This window comes from Centruroides sculpturatus, unplaced genomic scaffold (genome assembly GCF_000671375.1).
Source record: "Centruroides sculpturatus isolate CEXI.00-Female unplaced genomic scaffold, Cexi_2.0 scaffold58, whole genome shotgun sequence".
Taxonomy (NCBI): Eukaryota; Metazoa; Arthropoda; class Arachnida; order Scorpiones; family Buthidae; genus Centruroides; species Centruroides sculpturatus.
In genome coordinates this window covers 506,391-526,425 of record NW_019384407.1, presented here as the reverse complement: position 1 = coordinate 526,425, position 20,035 = coordinate 506,391, and the positions used below count along the sequence as shown (strand labels likewise).

The window sequence follows — 20,035 nt, the reverse complement described above, 5'->3', positions numbered from 1 at the left end:
TTTAATATAAATTCAAACCTGGATTTAACGTCGACGTTTGTTCGCCTCGGATATTGGCACTAAACCGAAGGAACGATAAGAATTAAGTATAACAAATAAGGTCGCCATATAAAGGTTTGGAAGTCACGTGATTTGGTGAAACATTTAAAAAAAATTGCCAACGAATAAATCGTGCCTTTAGTAATTCAGAGAACGAAACATTCGCTGTATAATGTAGGCTATATATCGGCGATATATCGAGGTTTGGCTATATTTATTCAGTGTTGAGTTTGCATTTATACAAAATTTTAGGATGGACACATGATTTTGTGGGTCGTAGCCAATAAAATAAGGAATTAAGATACAGTAAAACCCTATGTAAACCGGAAACGAAGACGGTGAAACACGTACGGTACCGAATATTTTTTTTCAATTTGTCAGGTTCCGTTTTAAACAGGTTTTTCTTTTTTTTAACACACAAAATTTCTGAAGTTCTAAGAATATTTCTCATTTAGGCAGGTTTCCTTAATAAACGGAAACTTAATAAAACGGAAATGTTTTATTAAGGTTTCGTTTTAGACAAGTTTTATTGTATTCCCTCCGGTTTATCAGGTTTCCATTTCGAATAGATTTTTCTCTTTTAACATAGGCAGGTTTCCGTTTAATACAGGTTCCGTTTTGGACAGTTTTTACTGTATTTCTTCCAGAATTTCTTATTTGAGCAGATTTCCTTTTCTTAACATAGAAAAGTTTACTCCTTTCAGAAGAAATTTTCCTTTTATGCAGGTTTCCGTCTTATCCAAGTTCCGTTCTGGACAGGTTTTACTATATTTCCTCCGATATATCGAGTTCAAATTTTTGAATAAGATCTTCTTTTACTAACATAGAAATTCACTCCGCTCCAAGAATATTTCCATTTAACCCAGGTTCCGTTTTAGACAGGTTTAACTGTATATATATATATATTTTTTTTTATGCGTAATTTTTTTATTACGCAATGAGGGGAAAAGAAAATAATTTTATCCAAAGAAAAAGAACGTTGGTAAGGATGGGGTAAGGCGAGTGTTTTGGAGTTTTGGCATCTGCTTCTGTTAAAAATTTCCTTCTTCTCTGTTCACATTGTCATCCGATACGAACATCTGTTATACTTTTTTGAACTTTAAATGATCTTTAGATATGTAAGAAGTCACACATTTGTTTATAGTGGTAACATTATCCATTGCTAAATTGGTCTTAGAACACCGTAACAGTTTATGTATGCTATAGGTCAAATGTTACGTTCGGAGCAATTGAAAACGTAAAATATTTACAGAAATAACCATTAGTTGTAACGTGAAACACATAAATAAATAACTTTTATTTATTTTCATATTTTTTTTTACCGTAAAAATAGCGTAACAATGCAGTAAAGTGCTGATACGCTCGTTTTTCGAGTGAACCTGTTTACAGGAGTTGCTATACGCATTTTTTTTCTTCCCTCGTTTATATATTTTAAATAAACATCTTATTCTGCGTTAATGTGATTTAAAAATGTACAAATTGTAAATGTAATTAGCTTATAATACTGTTAACTTAGCCTAATTAAATCTGTATTGATGCATTATTATTAAATTGTAGATCTGTAAGGATGCAATAGTCATTCAGGATGGGATTTATAACCATATATTTGGATTTTATGGTAATAAATTAGTAATTTTATTAATCTTATAACACATTTTACTAGATGTAATAGTGTTTAATTCGTGATTTTGAACATCACTTTACATCATCTCCAATACCAGATAAGGTAGGATACAAACCTCTAAAGGATGCAATACAGTTATTAAGAATGGAATATATAAGCTTATATTCGGATTTTATGGCTCTAATTTAGCAATTTTATTAATCTAGAACACTAATTTAGGATAGTTAATGAATTCTAACATCACTTTACATCATCTTTCTAACGATTATAACTTCTTTATAGTATTAACAATTGTATATTAATCGCATTATCCGTCCGATTAACAATGATTTTTATAGGAAAAACGAGGATTTAGTTGTTGTAAAATACGTATATTCTAGGATTTAACCTAATATTTTATCGTCGATCAGCATCAGTTATAGACAGAAACTTCCACTAGCTTGGGTGATGCTCTACCTGTCACCGAGGGAATACGATCGGGGCGAAGGCTTTCCACCAATTTCCGGCCAAATGGTATAGTGTAACAATGGCGTATCGTGTTACCTATCTTCGCGCATCAAGCAAAACCAAGGTCCATTTCCACATTGCCACGTGCACATGGGTCCTAATCTAATGGATTGATAGTCCATTAGATCAACTGTATCTCAAGCCCTCTAGACCTTTAACTCCGGTGACAATGGATGGAAAGTTTTGGCGAGTTACACTTTAGTGATTAAATGCAGTGTCGTAGTCACGTTTTGGTTAATAAAATTAGCCGCGGAAGTAATGCTAATTTGCATATTTTCGGATTTAAACCCGCTATTTATACCCAAAAATCCTAATTGTTTATTTAACGTGGTATTATGCTATGCATCACGTGTTATGCAACCGGGATTATATTAAACTGGACTGTGTCATACATAAATCATCGTTGTCGTAATTTTCGCACAGGTTTCATAATTCGAGGAAGGATTTATAAAGAAATCTTCGTTTAAAATATGCAAATATAAGAAATATAGCTGAGAAATTTGCATTTTTATCCATAGATTAATGCAGTTTCTCGTGTTAAACTTTTCGTTTAGTTGTGGTGTGATTCGGCTGCAATCTCACTAAATTATTAAAATCTTTTTACTAAATATGAATTAATTACAGTCTCGTTTATTATATTTTCTCCCCTATTTAATGGGAGAGTGAATAATTTTACTGTAGAAACGATAAAAATCATGCTAACAACACAGGAGACGATGCGCCGAAGTGAAAATAGATCTAAGCAGAGAAAGTTGCCACTATAGTCAACTAACTTCTCACATTACACAGCAACTACANTTTTATTGGCCACAATGCTTGGTATTTATTGTATAAAATACACAGAGGGCAAGTAGTAATGAGGGGCAGTATAAAATACATAAAGGGAAGTGATAACCAAACAGAGATTATGTGTACTGTATGTTTTGTTTTGTTTTTTAAAGGAATTACTCTTAAAAATATGGCCCTTACTCCTTTCATTCCTATTTTAAACATATTGAATGTAGGCAATATTCTGCTCACAGATGTATAACCCAGTATCTAAAATCTACAATTAGTTAAATAAATATCGCTTTCTTTCCCTCGAAAATCTTTTTTAAAATGGATTTTCATCCGGTACGATTTAGTTAATTTAATTTCTCCGCTTTCGGAATCAATTTTCTAATCTCTTCAATGAGTTCATAATGTGGCGAGTGAAGTAATAAATTATTCATGTCACACAACACCGCTTTAAGTTTCTCTCTAAACAACCATTCTCGTTGATAATTTTTATAATAATTACTTAGCACGTTTAGAGCCAGATAATGGTGAGAACTACGAGATAAAACTCTCAGACGAATGTAGAAAATTGATTAAATCTAATTTCACCAGTTAAAATAATGCCCACGTTATGTGTTAAACATCCCTTCCTGTTATTAATTACGCTAATGTTAACTGTAAATTCGCAATATTTATTTGTTACGGATAAATATTTTCATACCGATGAGTGTTTTTAACACTAATTTAGTCTTGTTTCCTCCCATAAATCATATATTGCGTTAGAATTAGTCTATATATTTTTTTTCGTCATATGACCTAATTTTTTACTGCAGTTTTACTATTGTTTGATAAGAAAATCGAATTAAATTCTCTCTATCTAGAGCCTCTTAGGGCTTATAGATAGAATTTCAGGCCTATTCGTTCCCACTGTGGTCGTCCCTCCGTTTCTGTCCGTTCTTCGTTAATCTCGATGAGTTAGAGAGATGAAAATCGAGCCCAAATATGAGAAACTTAAGGGACGATGGTCCCGATTAACTGTATACTTCCGGTCTGGAACGGAAGCCACGTGTGATTTTTCAAAATTAAAATACGATTAAGAACTGCATCCCGGGTAATTTCGATTTTATATCTTAATATATATTATTCTATACTATAAAACTGTTTTCCTGTATTAAAAAAAACAATCAATTGGGACTTATGTACGGGTGTTTCGTAACTTATAAGCAAAGATTTGTAACGATTATGAGCTCATCTGTGTTGTTATAGATTTGTTTTCTGTCGAAACCGTCCCCCTCTTCTGTGTTACCAAGAAATGTTAACGTACCCCCTTTGTAATTCGAAAACTTCAAAAAACAACGGCAGCTGCCTTATTATATGGGCATTTAGTCGTCTATTATTTGGTCGCTTTGATAGCTCAAATGTGATTGGTCGGCACATTACATGTGTGTGTTTTTCAACGTGCAATATCGTCAAATCACATGACTCTTCACACTTTATAAGGTCTTATCCCCGAAATAACGAATAAACTACGTTGAAAATATACTAGGTAAGTTAACGAGTTATATAATTTCGAAATGTATTTGTAGGCGAATATATGAGTTATTGTATTTAAATTTATTAAATTTGAATTATTTTTAGCATAAAAGATGCCATTTCATTACGTTTTATGCGATTATTCAGCAGGTTTTTATGCTATATAGAGGTGTTTTCTCGAATTTTCCTACTTTTAGATAAATTGCATCCTCAAGAAACCTTATAAAACTGTCTTTATTGGAGGTTTGTGCGAGGTTAACGTTATATTTAAAGAAGAAAACTTAGAATTTAACTGATTGATTCGATTTTTTTCTATAATAATACATAAAAGAGAATAATTTTAGCACTTTAAATTGTCAAAATTTGTAAATTTTCTAGTCAATTCTAGTATTGGGGTATAGTACAGTACATTGTATTAAATTAATCGCTGTTAATTATGTTAATATAGTGATGAGAGGGATTTATATAGTAGCAAAAATAGGTAAGAAAATTTTAGTATTTTTTTAACGTATTGTTTTAAGTAAATATAATAATTAGAAGATAAATTATTTAGTGACATAAAAATGATACTGTCCCGTGACTTTACATGTGTAATAATTAGAGGATTTTATACGTTTTGCATGCTTTATATATATATAACTTATATAGGCGCACATTTCCTAAATGTAATAAAGTATTTCCTCGTGTTTCGTTATCATGAAAGGGAAAATTCTATCAATCACTGTAACGTTCTCTTAAAAATCGATTTTGTGTATCACGACAGCATTAGTTTCAAACGAAAACACTTTGCTTCTAGTCGGAATTGAGTGAGTAATTGAATTCTTTTCTAGAAGCCATTAATTTAGTTTTTTTAACGCGTATAAAACGCAAAAAATATGGCGGAAAAATTTAATTTTACGTTATACCCGAAAACGTTCTTTTTTTTCGTTAAACGTAACTGCATTCACGAATTCGGACTTCTCTCCTCCGTTAATTTCGTCGTTTTTCGTCTCTTTTTATGAAGAGTTCTGCATAAAAACGTGCATTTTCCCAACGCGGAACGTCGTTAGTTTCGTGTTTTGAAAGTTTGGTTTACAGCTGCTCCCGAACCGGTTTGGAATTTTTGAAGTCGTTTCAGGGCCTTAATTACATCGGCCCATCAGCACGACAGTGCGTTTTTTTTAAGTTAAATTTTATCACACGAGATGGAACGACAGTCGTTATCGACTTTTTGGCTCTGTTATTGTCATAGCAACCAATGCAGAATATGGAAACCTTTGAAATTTGCCATTCCTTGAATATACGTACATAAATTTCTATTACGGAGTAGTCGAGAGGATTTTCATAAAAAAAGAAAGTTCAAGTTGCAAGAGGCTGTTTCGAGTGGAAACGTAAGGAAATTTCTCGTAGATCTTTTACATTCTCGATTTTTTTAATATAAATTTTAGTTTTTAAATATTATTATCGAATTATCTTTTAAGCATTATCAATAAGCAGGAGTTCCGATATACAAATATAAAATTGAGATAAACGACTGATAGTTGCGGACATCTCAAACTTCGTTTGTTTTTTTATTATTATTATTAATTTTTTTAATAAAAATAATATATTTTTATCTACAGTATAACCTCCGAATAGCGGACACCATCGAAGTTTGTCCGCTATTTAGAAGTAAATATAATAAGATATATTGTTTGAAGGGCCTAGCGATTATAAGACTATCCGTTAATAGAGGTTTCACCGTATTATTATTTAATTAGGCCTAATTATAAAAGGCCTTATAGTTTATTCTCTTCTCTAATAGGGCCTAGCTGTGTTAAGTATAAAGTCGAAAAACATACGCTTAATTATAACCGGAAATGAATTTTGAATTTAGAAGTGAACAAATAGTAATATCACAAAGGGGGAGGTAGAAGATTATTATTTTATTTTATTTCTTCCCTTATATTTTATAAAACAGGAAATGGGGTAGAGAAATGAATAAAGTAGAAGAGACATTTATGGAAATTTTTTGACCTGACTTTGATTTAGGATTATCTATCTCCTTAATAGGTGTGTGTAGGATGAAGTTCTTCTCGGGAGACATTTATGAGCTGCGAGTTGAAGGCAGTCATACTTCGACTTATCCAACTTGACGAAAGCTATGTGTGCGAAAAACGGGATTAAAGAAAAACATCCTATTAAATTACTTAGAGTTTTTGTGGGGAGATCTTCAGGTATTAAATTACTTGGTACTAATAATTACCACCTGGACCTTATCAATTTTGTTAAGATCGTTCGACGTTGGAGGCCTGTTACAATTATTTATAGATCTTTTAACTTCCTAATCTATTGTTCTTTTTTTTCGTAAAAAAATAATAATTAATAAATATTAATAATTTATTAGTCGCTTATAAATTTATTTTAATCGACCTGTCTAGTGATTTATTTAATGGTTTAGTAAAGGTTACATCCTTTTAATTTTAATTAAGCTCTACATCTTTACGTATTAAAATGCTGTGTTTTAAGTTATTTAAGGCTGCAAAATTTACGTTTTTCTTATTAAATTTATAGTTTAATGTTACATATTAAACCTTAAAAATCTAGGTACTACCTCCCTCATTGAGTTAGTGGCGTATTAATTGTATTTATAATTGAGTTTTAAGGTTAAATCACTAGTAAAAAGTGGTGTTCGGTTTGTACTACCGTATCGTCCTATTGTAAATCGTCGAACAGAAGTAAGAGATTAAAAATATATAACAGTGCAGCATGGAGGATTTTTCATTCACGCAGGTTTAATTCTTGCGTTTAAAAATTACACCTTTATTGACCTCTCGGAATCTCGAAACTCCTCCCTTAGAAAATGAATCACTCCAAACCACGCCACACTCTAAACAGTTGCATGTAGAGAAAGCGTGTATCACTGACGGGAATTGAAACCAGTATTTCATTCTTATTTTTAGCCCTTGGGCTTTAAAAAAACTTCTCCTGTAATAATCAGTTTGTTTCTGTTATATATCTTTTTCAAACTTCTTATAGTTTGTCTTCGATCACGGCTTTACCTTCTTTCTCCCTTATTTCACCAGGAATCAAACGTACTAAATTGCAATCTCCGCCATCTTATCTTCCATATTATTAATTCATTAACAAGCGTTTTTAAAATCATCGAGTTTCTTCTCTTAAAACTTCTCTCACGTACTCTAACCTGTTTAATTTTAAAATTATTGGTCCTAAAGAAGATTATTCTACATAATTTAAAGATATAAAGATGCTAGCTTAATTAATATCTTCGATACTATCTTGCATTAAATTCAGATTGATGTAACCACTCATAGAAGGGTTTTTTTTTTTTTGTTTTAATGGCGTAGGCTTACTTACGAAACAATTTAAATGAGAATTTATAGACAATTCGATCTAAATTATGATTAAATTAAACCTAAATTATGCGGGAAATCCTTCTATATAGCCTACACGATGGGGTGGTGATTGCAAATGGCATCGATCTTAAGTAATTTACAGGGGGTTTTTAAATCGTTTCTATCACCCAAATTTTTAAAAATAAAGAGTGCCACCATCATATCCGGGCCATATGTAAACATATCCAAGCTATATGAGAAATAGGATCGACACATTTTGGGTCCAGATGTCAGATCCCTGATGGAGATAATCTTCTTACCCCTTGGGATCTTTCAACGCAACTGAATCGTGTGATCCACTTTATAGAAAACGGTTTTTGACATTTATTTTTAAACAATTATTCTAAAAATAGTTTTAAAAATAATATTATTATTAACTTTCCTAATTTATTATTATTATTATTAATTTTTTTATTATTATTATTAATTTTTTTAATAAAAATAATATATTTTTATCTACAGTATAACCTCCGAATAGCGGACACCATCGAAGTTTGTCCGCTATTTAGAAGTAAATATAATAAGATATATTGTTTGAAGGGCCTAGCGATTATAAGACTATCCGTTAATAGAGGTTTCACCGTATTATTATTTAATTAGGCCTAATTATAAAAGGCCTTATAGTGTCGTCTCTTCTCTAATAGGGCCTAGCTGTGTTAAGTATAAAGTCGAAAAACATACGCTTAATTATAACCGGAAATGAATTTTGAATTTAGAAGTGAACAAATAGTAATATCACAAAGGGGGAGGTAGAAGATTATTATTTTATTTTATTTCTTCCCTTATATTTTATAAAACAGGAAATGGGGTAGAGAAATGAATAAAGTAGAAGAGNAAAAAAAAAATAATAAGGCAGTGTTCTAAAGCTCTCCTAAAGCTGTAACTTGCTCAGTGTCTTTGCTGTTTAATTCTTCATAAACTAGATTAAATACTGTAAATGTAAATTGTGATCAATGTTGCACATAATACTGTAAATAAAATAATTTACACTTAACTTTAAACATCTATTTTCTGTGTGTCCTCTTGTTATTTTGCTCCTGTTTAATTATAATTAAATTCATCCTCTTAAAAAAATAATAATAAATAAATAGAGAGAGAGAAAATTCTTAATTTACTAAACAGTAATTTACTTAATTTAATTATTTTTATAACTTTTTAAGGGGTTAAATGAACTCGCATCACACTTTACAGAATGAAATTACACTTAAAAAGTGTTAAAATTAATTAATTTTTAAAATATTTTTCTGCTTGATGATTTATTTAATTGATAATTAATTGCTAGACCTATTTTTTTTAATAAAATTTAGGACATAATTTTAAATATTATTGACTTTGTCAATATCCTTAAAGGTATATAGCCTATATAATAAGCACACATTTACACATGATTTAACTTCATGGATTTAAGTCAATAAAAAATAAATTATTAATAAAAATAAATTTATAAAAAGTAAATTTAAAGATTAAATTTATGAAAAAATTATGTAATTTATTTTAAAATTAGCAATTTAATTAGAAAAAATAGAGATTTAGACTTGACTCTAACCTTTCTCTATGTAGCATCTTAACTACTGTGTAAACAGTAAATTAAAATTAAAAAAAGAAAAAAAGCAAGCATAATTATAATTAAGTGTGTTGATTTAACTACCTTTTTTTCTCTTTTGTATATATAAATTGCATTAATTTAAAATTAAATTTAACAATCATCATTAAACATCAAGCAGGAATGACACTTGTTATCTCACCAAGTCCAAATTAGTTAGGAGATAAGATTGTAGTTAATTTATTTACTTGTTCATTAGAAAAATTTAATAGTCATGTGTAAATAATCTTCCTTTTTAACGGTAGAAGTAAATTAGAATTAAAAAAAAACACAAGAAAATAATCATCTTTACAAGATTTATGGTTCTATTAACTATTGAGACTCTAAGTTTCATCAGTAAGAGAGATAATGTAAAGATACATTACAGTGTTACAGAATTAATATTTATTATCCTATTTTTTAATTTATAAAATTAATTTTTCTTTTTTTTCTTTTAAAAAAAGTTATAAATGTTAAATATTTATTTTTTTTTTTTTAATGTAGAGGAGCCTTAGGTAAGGTTGTACACAATTTTCTTGTCCCATTTGTTCTGAAAGATTGTATCTTTATACCCTGAGGTGGGTTATTCTCTACAAAAATTGCATTTCTATACACACACAACAGCATTTTAATTTTTGATTTAAGGCATTTTTAAGCATATAAAAGTTAATAATTACATTCTATTATGCTTTGATAATTGTTTACAGCAAGCTTTTTTTTTTTTAATGTTTACAAATAATTTCAATGGCTAGATTAATTGGAAAACTGATTAAACTTCCAGTGCATAACTGTTGCATTACTTTCACAATTAATTAAATTAGTTAAGCATAGAGTTAATTACAATTTATCTTCATTTAATTGCCTTTTTTTTTAAAGTGTAAACAAGTTAAATACTTACATCTAATTATATAACTTAAAGATGAATAAACTTTTTAAAAAAAATTAAAGAGGATGAAAATAGATTTAGGTCAAAATTACCCATGAAAAATATGCACTGGTGCAATGTTTTTTTCTTGTAAAAATATATAAATTAAGCCAATTCTTGATAGAAATTATGTAGCATATAGATAGGATAGGTGTATAGTTATACTATATACATTCAGCCAAGTTGCATGAGAATGCAGAAGCTCAAAATGACAAATCATTATATAGAGGAATGACAGAAGACACATTTCTCACTTGTTTAATATCTTTTACTCCGGCCATTTTCGATATTAGAGATGGAGTGACCGATAGGAGGCTTCTCCACCCCTGCGGTGGGACATAACTCGTTAGCAGTCCGCCTCTACTTGATTTATGAACGTACAAATGGTCTGTAAGCGTCAAGATGGACGATGTAGTATTCGCCCTGCCCTTGGGTACGTCACCCACAATACAACTACTACAACCGCTTCTTATCTCTCTCTCTCTCTCTCTCCACTTTGGCTTTCTTTGGCTTTCTTTGAAGAGGAACTTGTATCGATAATAGATAACTATTTTGCTTATAAAAATAAATGATAAAGTTAAAAATAAAAAACGTTACATTAAGTAGTATAATAACAATATTGGGGTGTTTTTTAACGTTTATTTAGTGTTTAAGTTTTTAGCAGTGTTTCTGTTGGAAATAAATATAAATTTGAGGTAGAGAGATGGACTTTACGGATTTATTTCTTATGTTTAACTCGATTTTACGACTTTTAGGACACGAAATATACTTGATTTTATATCTCCAGTGTAGAAAAATGATAATTAAAGTCTTCATTTATGCGAAAATTTCAATTTGTTTGCTAGAATTTGCTCATTGTTTCTGTTAGAAAAGAATAAAAAGTAAACAGACAGACGGACGTTACAGAAATATTTCTTTGTTTAACGCAATCTTTCAGCTTTTGGGACAACATAAAATATATTTTTCCATCCTCCAGTAAAGAAAAAGAAATGACAGTTACATCCCTTTTCGCATCACCAAAAACGTTGTTTGGCTATACAAACTCGAATTTACGTTCCCAACTATAACAAAAAAAGACGTATAATCGAGGTAAAAAAAGACATTATTCCCGCATTTAACGTTATCCAGTATCATTTTNATGAGAATTTTACTATATTTTTAAATATTTTAATTATTTTATTTTATAATCTATTTTGAATAGTTCGAAAATATATATTTTTTTCTATAATTTTTGACTTCTTTGGCAGACTTTCTTCTTCATCTTTCCCCTCCTTTGTTGACTGCCATTTTGACATTGATTGATATCCTGTGTCGAAGGAAAGAATCCTTTTCTACTGTGTTCATTATCAATCGCAGAATTTCAAAAAAAAAAAACCAAACAAAAAGAAAAGAAAATTTAAATATTTTCGTGTAAAATTATAAACTACAATCTCCATTTTATTCTACAGTATATAATATTCTCGTCAGCTAAAGTAGGTTGGCCTATTCTTCTAGAGTAGATAAGATGGGGGATGCTGTTTTAATATCTACAGAGGATAAATAGTTAATTGAAAAAGCAGGATGATCCTTCAAACGTTCGTAGGATGATCAGATAGGATCCGAATGTCAAAGCTTGTCAAGAATGTGATGATAAGTTGTTCGGCTTTGACTTCCGTTGTCAGCCAACCGTGATGGGTAATAGGATTTGACAGGGATAGAAATTGCTACTGCTCTTGCCTGCACTTTTACTATTAGCAGTTACACGAACTTTACACGTCGCCCTAGTGCAAAATTAGCATCCGATTCTCTTTAATCAAGAATTCGACTTAACTCGTTAGATAATAGCCTATCCTTCCATTACAGTAGTATATATTCAAGGACTTAAAATTGTAGTCTGGGAGCGAATCTTTAAAATTAGGCCTTTATTTAAGTCAATTCTACTTATAAAACATCAGAAATTGGGCCCTTTAAGCGTTGTGTTTTAGGCCTCTAATGTATCGGCTAATAAATGAATTTTTAGAATTGTTTTAATTATTAATTTATGAAATTAATTAAAAGGCTTTTTTTTTTAGCTCTTATGTGGCATTTATCTCGATTTATAGAGTACATTAAGGAAAACATGCAGATATATTAGCGAGTAATTAATATTCACGCCCCGATAGATAAAGGATTAAAGGAGTTAGAAAGCGAATAAGTGGCATAACTATTTTGATAGATAAATAAGAATTTAAACTCACCTAAATCAAAGTTTAATCGGGTAAAAATTTCATTAGGAAGCTGAACTTAAACAAGTCATCGGCGATCGCGAAGGCAAGTCTCCGTGTGGGTGTGGCAGCGCAGAGTGACTGACGTCTTTCCTCTACAATATGGGAGTGGTCTCGTAGTTTCGACCAATCAGGACTACAGAGGTATCCGGACCGGTCTTCTTCAAAATGATAATATCGCCATGAATGACTGATACTCCGGTATTAAGTCCGGAACCGCACTCGATCGCACGTGCGAGCCGACAGTCCCCAAATGATCGTAGGACATATGACCGATACATCGGCCCAGTTGCCATCCGTGACAGGTATCATACCGCCGACCAGTTGCCCAAATGTTAACCCCACTTCTCCAACACCGATGCTACCCTCGTTCGGTTTTACACAGGAACAAGTGGCCTGCGTATGTGAGGTGTTACAACAATCTGGCAACATCGAAAGACTTGGTAGGTTCCTGTGGTCCCTGCCGGCCTGCGAGCACTTACAGAAGAACGAGAGCGTCCTGAAGGCCAAAGCTCTAGTTGCCTTCCACAGGGGTAACTTTAAGGAACTTTATCGCATCCTGGAGAGTCACAACTTCACCCCCGCTTCACACCCGAAATTGCAGACGTTATGGCTGAAGGCTCACTACATAGAGGCCGAGAGGTTACGTGGAAGGCCTTTGGGTGCCGTCGGTAAATATCGTATAAGGAGAAAGTTCCCTTTGCCTAGGACTATATGGGACGGTGAAGAAACTAGTTACTGTTTTAAGGAGAAGTCCAGGAATGTTTTAAGGGAGTGGTACGCTCACAATCCTTATCCTTCGCCTCGTGAAAAGAGGGAACTCGCTGAAGCCACCGGCTTAACCACTACACAAGTCAGTAACTGGTTCAAAAACAGACGTCAGAGGGATCGGGCGGCGGAGGCCAAAGACAGGTAGGCCTGCAGGCTGTTTGTTTGTGTAATATATCATTTATTTTATATAATTACATGAATATAATTAAACAGAATCAATTTTCTAAGTAATTGTTCAGAGTGGGAAGCGAATATTTGAACTAGTATATGCCCTTGGCCTGAATAATCCTACCTAAAATTACGCTTTTCACGCCTCCCTTATAGTATTTCTAATTGGAAAATTATCTTACAATGATTTTAATGCCTCATCTCTAGATTTCTTACAGGATAAATAATATATAGACAATAATTTAATGATACAAAGCACTATCCTAAAGGCTGTAAATCTGTAGTTTGGCCATATTTAAACTTATAAACAACAAGCTTCGACTTTAATAAATTTTATAAGGCCTTAGTATTGTTACTCCTTCTTTAGTACTATTTTTTACCCACAATTTCGCTTGTCACGTGTTCAAAAAACACAATAACATTGCAGGCGATTTGATTAATTACATTCTAAACCGACAGAAATTTTAATTAGAATTAACATAAATTTTATATGTTAAAAATAATTTTAAATTAAAGGCATAGAAGATTTTAATTAGGCATAAACTATTTATTAAATCGTATATTATTAGGCCTTAATATTCATGCCTAATTAGACTTTTATTATTATTAAAGTATAGATAGGTAGGGCCGTATTTTTACACATTAAGCTAAACAAGTTGCAGTTTAGGGCCTGGCATTACGATTCTAAACTTTAGGGCTATATTTTACGACTCTAAACTTCGAGGCCTCACATTTTTTTCTATGTGCAATTGAAGGTAAAGAGCCCGTTATAAGTTATAGAAGGTTGAGCCTAGTTACTAGAGTCCAGCTTAAAACCTAGTTTTGATCCTTAATCCTAACTTATAATTGACTCTAAGTGATTTTATAAGTAAAAGTTTGTGAGGGAAAAAAACTATAGGATATTCATTTTGATATAAATAGATTATTTATCAGTATCTAAACTAAAATAAGAAGCAATAACAACGATATCATCTTACTGAATGATATGTCATTACAATGACGTTAACATCTTCATGGAGGAGGGAAAAAAATACATATATATATATATATTTTTCCTATTAATTTCACTTTTTTCATCCATCATCTTTCTTAAAATTCTTTTTTTTAAGACCCTATCAAATTTTTTTATATAATTTAAATAAAACAAGTTGAATACAACTCATTAACGAAGTCGCCTGTCCAAACCTCTATTAATTATTCGAATATTTTCGAATAATTTTTTTTTAGCCTTTAGGCCCTATAAAATAGGATAGAAAATAAATCTATTATTGTTTTAAGTACTGGAAAGGTTCGGTTTTACAGGATTTAATAGAGAAATTAAACTGTAATCTATCACTTTGTTAGGTTTATCTTGTGGATCTAGTTATGATGATAAGCCAACCTTCAGGCGAATATAAGGCCTTAAAATAAAGATTAATTCTATTAAACTAAAGAGTCATTTTATCTTTGACAGATTAAATAACTGGAAGGCCACCAATTTAGATAGGCCCCACGAATATAAAATGCTGAATTATCCATTGACTAGAAACATCTGCCACGTCTCGAAGAATGAAACATTTATGCATCCATTTCTAAGAAAGAACGTCTTTTGGATTCCTAGAAGCTGCAGTCGTTGGACTGTCTGCACTCACTTTTTTTATTTATTATTATTATTTTTTATTTATTTCCTTTAATTTTAATAGAATTATTCGCTTAAAATGGATAAAGATGTCACCTCAAAGTGTCTTCCAGTAATTTAATGCCCTGTTTAGAAAGTTGGGTAGAATTGTTTGTTTTTAGGACCATCTACTTCTTTAAGAAAAATGTGTTTAGACTTAACTTTCAACCATCTTTTTCAGTTATTTTAATTTATTATTTCGTCTAATATTAGAATTCTTTCACGAGAAAGATCTCCGAGGCCTCAGGAGTAGGCCCGACTTTATATATAAATGACGTTTTAAATTCCTCAATTAATTAATATTTTAAGCTTTAGAAACTGGAAACAATATCTTAAGAATATTAATTAAGCCATAAAATAAACGTTACACACAAAGGATAGCATACAAAATGGATTAGGCCCTATATAAAGTATGAAGATTATCATAAAATAAAACAATTTTAAACTATAAAAAAAGGACCAGTTTTAATTATTGTTTAATGATACGATGTGTACAAATTCGCCTTAAACTTAAACCTGTACGTGTGTGTAATCATTTTTTTTTTTTTAGTAGGGACCGTTATACCTTCGGCTCTATGCGTTAGGCCCTTAGGCATAATTTTGTATCAGACAGAAAATCAGCCTATAAATTTCGATACAGGCTATTATTATTGTCAGAAGGAAACTTTCTTTACTTGTTTAAATTCGAATAAGATATATAGGAAGTCGTAAAATTTTAAAATAAACATTTTCTGAAGACAATTATAGATAATTTCCCCAAAGGCATCCATTAAACAGTTCATTTTTATACCTGATAGTACCGAAAAATATATCCAGAGTGCTATAATGATGGCCTATAAATTCATATTTAAATTCTGTTTAAACGATGTAACAGCCTTAAAAAAATTGGACCTTAAAAATAATGCCTTATCCTAGGCTCACTCGCTTATAAATTGCCTTAGTTTAAGCCTTAATTTAGGTTTAAAGTTCAATTTTACGCTTTAATTTCGTTTATTTTTTCTAGCTTATAGTCCATTCTTTTTAAAGGATAAAGGATATTTAGGATACTTATATGAACAGAACGAATTCAGGACCAATAATTTAGCCTTTTGATAGTGTCGTGGAAGTTAAAATTTAGAATTTCGGTCTATACATCAATGTCCTTTAAGACAACGAAGTTCAATACATAGGCGAAGCCTAGGGCGTCTCCATTTTTGCCTTCTGTCAATTTTAATTGATGAAAAAAAAAAAAGGGAAACAGATAGCAGACAGATCGACAGACGGATAATTAAGAGTCTAATAATTAAAAAAAAAAAATCTTTAAAAAATCTTTTTGCGCCTAATTTCTGGATGATTATAATTAGGCGTTAATAAATAATAATTGAGCGTAAAGATAAATGGGAAAAGTTAATATTTTTCCTTAATTTATTAAATTTACAAAGTGTAGCAATAAGGTTTAATTACGATTAACTCGAAGGCCTTAATTAATTAATTACGAGTAAGGCCCAGTTTGTGTAATCATTTTATACCAGGCAGAAACTAAGTTTCCTAGTGAACATTACTCATTTAGAAGAAATTCGTTGAAAAGGACAAGGCCCTATAAAGATGCGAATACTTTCAGGCATTCGAGTTTGATTATGTTTAATGCCTTTGATAAAATTTAAAATTAGATGAAATGCAGATAAAGCAAAAGAGTCGAAGTAATATCCCTGTTTATTGATAGAAGACATCACTTAGGAGAAAGTTAGGAGAATCTGGTGGCACGCGAACACGCGAAATTTCTGTTCCCAATTCAAATTCCCAACCATCTGTTCCGTTCCATCGGAGGCGATGCCAGCATTCTGCAATCAGATGGCTTGACGTTTCCTCTTCATCACAAAATGCCTAGTTTAGCCTAAACACCGAATGAAAACCCACCTATTAGCCTTTGAAGCTAGAGTCAAAATTTACAATACCTTTCCTTTCCTCCCCCCCTCCGTATTATCAAACTGTAGTGTTGTGGCTTCTTATATTATATTTTATTTTTTTTTAATTAGGTAAATGCCTATTTAGAAGGTATTTTTATTAATAACACCTACTACTTTTTATTATTTATATCATTAATTTGGCTGATAAATGCAAGATAGATTATACGCCTATGGGCTTTACGTGCCTGTCACACAGACCTTTGCACCTGGTCAGGTTATAAAGGTGTGTTTTATGAGGTTGTCCATTTGTCATTAAACGAAAAGGCCGAACGATTTAGACCGAAATTAATTTCGATAAATATACATTAAAATAAAAGTTTCCTGTTATAAATTCAAAACTCTATTTTCTAAACTGAGAAATGGCCTAAATGTACAGGTTAATTTAACACGACTTGTCTAAAAATATACGTAGACTACTATAAAGTCGACCCCCCCTATAACACTGTTGATTATTTCGTTTTATATGAATTCCATGTTGTACGAGTCACTTAAATTTTACAAATACGTGAGCCGTTCACAGCCCGGCACACGTATTTGTAAAATTTAAGTGACTCGTACAACATGGAATTCATATAAAACGGAATAATCAACAGTGTTATAGGTGGGTCGACTGTAGTTTCCACCCTTTGATAATACATTCCTCCTACTACTTTCTTCTCCTTAAGCAGAAGAGAGCAACCTGCCTAAGACGGACAGGCTATTTATCACACTAAATGTATAATTTCTATTTATTAATTACATTTTACACTAGAAACTGTTCGAGACGAGCGATTTAGTTTCCAATCATCAATGGTATATTGCATGAATGTTTTTTTTTTTTATTGTAAATTATAAATCTACTTAAAATTATGTGTTAAATATTATAATTTTTAATGGTTAATTATGAGCTAAATCGGTGGTTTACGGTGGTTCTCGTGTAGCGGAGGTCTGAGCTTCATCCTCTTTTCTCTCTCCACAGAGAAACAACCAACGATAAAAGCAAATCCACGACCAAAGATCCCGTAAGCCCCGATAAAGAAGAAAGAAAACATAATATAGAAGAAGACCAAACACCGGCTGTTCCAGGATGTGAAAGAACAATATACACGGCCGATCTAAAGTTAGGACCTACAGTGACATCACAATCGGCAGTAACGGCAGCGACGGTAGCTGCTCTTTCGGCAAATTTTCGATTGAATCACGTGTCTGACATAACACCGGTTGTACCAGGACACCTCGGTGACGTTGGACTAACACTAAGTACCGACTACCACAGTTTATGACAGTCGGATGGGGTTACTGCTGGTACTTTCTACCTATCAGCTTCACAGCAGTCAGACCCCTGGACTACGTCACATTCGTTGTTACGCAGCGAAAATTTTCTACCTAATTGTTATTTATAAAAATATATATATATATATATACAATAATTCCAATTGTACAGTAAAAGCCCACACACAAAATGTAAATATAGAAATTTACAGAATTATTTGGGAGTTTCAACTAGTCGAATACACGTGTTTTAATGAGCTTCTGTTTCGACTAAACAATGTATTTTATTTTCAAATTTTTCATTTAAAATTCTCTTTAAAAAAATTCTCTCTATCTATCTCTTAAAAATTCTATAAAAATACCCTAATTTTAAACCTTATAAAGGTCAGATATAGGTGATAAGTGTATAGACTTAGTAAATGTTTTAGTACTATCTTTCAATCTATCTACCTATCTAAATCTCTCACTAATAAACTAGTTTTTAATTAGGTATGTCTACATATAAATAGTATATAAAACCTTCCCTTAAGGGGGGTTGCAGAAGACATTATAACAGAAATATTTAATAATTTTTTGGGCCTATTTCTGCCCTATTACAATGAGGCCTTGTATCCAAAAAAAAAAAAAATAATAAGGCAGTGTTCTAAAGCTCTCCTAAAGCTGTAACTTGCTCAGTGTCTTTGCTGTTTAATTCTTCATAAACTAGATTAAATACTGTAAATGTAAATTGTGATCAATGTTGCACATAATACTGTAAATAAAATAATTTACACTTAACTTTAAACATCTATTTTCTGTGTGTCCTCTTGTTATTTTGCTCCTGTTTAATTATAATTAAATTCATCCTCTTAAAAAAATAATAATAAATAAATAGAGAGAGAGAAAATTCTTAATTTACTAAACAGTAATTTACTTAATTTAATTATTTTTATAACTTTTTAAGGGGTTAAATGAACTCGCATCACACTTTACAGAATGAAATTACACTTAAAAAGTGTTAAAATTAATTAATTTTTAAAATATTTTTCTGCTTGATGATTTATTTAATTGATAATTAATTGCTAGACCTATTTTTTTTAATAAAATTTAGGACATAATTTTAAATATTATTGACTTTGTCAATATCCTTAAAGGTATATAGCCTATATAATAAGCACACATTTACACATGATTTAACTTCATGGATTTAAGTCAATAAAAAATAAATTATTAATAAAAATAAATTTATAAAAAGTAAATTTAAAGATTAAATTTATGAAAAAATTATGTAATTTATTTTAAAATTAGCAATTTAATTAGAAAAAATAGAGATTTAGACTTGACTCTAACCTTTCTCTATGTAGCATCTTAACTACTGTGTAAACAGTAAATTAAAATTAAAAAAAGAAAAAAAGCAAGCATAATTATAATTAAGTGTGTTGATTTAACTACCTTTTTTTCTCTTTTGTATATATAAATTGCATTAATTTAAAATTAAATTTAACAATCATCATTAAACATCAAGCAGGAATGACACTTGTTATCTCACCAAGTCCAAATTAGTTAGGAGATAAGATTGTAGTTAATTTATTTACTTGTTCATTAGAAAAATTTAATAGTCATGTGTAAATAATCTTCCTTTTTAACGGTAGAAGTAAATTAGAATTAAAAAAAAAACAC

At 30.9% G+C, this 20,035-nt stretch overlaps 1 protein-coding gene across 1 annotated transcript; it reads left to right on the top strand.

Moving 5' to 3' along the window:
• Positions 1-12,804: 12,804 nt before the first annotated feature.
• Positions 12,805-19,206, top strand: LOC111618919 (homeobox protein six1-like). The gene is made up of 2 exons (XM_023360548.1): positions 12,805-13,495; positions 18,084-19,206. The coding sequence occupies exons 1-2, from the start codon at positions 12,837-12,839 to the stop codon at positions 18,385-18,387; spliced, it is 963 nt and encodes a 320-aa protein (XP_023216316.1). The 5' UTR covers positions 12,805-12,836; the 3' UTR covers positions 18,388-19,206.
• Positions 19,207-20,035: the final 829 nt, after the last annotated feature.

Bases quoted from the DNA above. Each gene is read 5' to 3' on its own strand.
- LOC111618919 (XM_023360548.1), top strand. From the start codon at position 12,837: ATGATCGTAGGACATATGACCGATACATCGGCCCAGTTGCCATCCGTG. The intron at 13,496-18,083 runs GTAGGCCTGCAG...CTCTCTCCACAG, and splicing joins GCGGCGGAGGCCAAAGACAG to AGAAACAACCAACGATAAAA.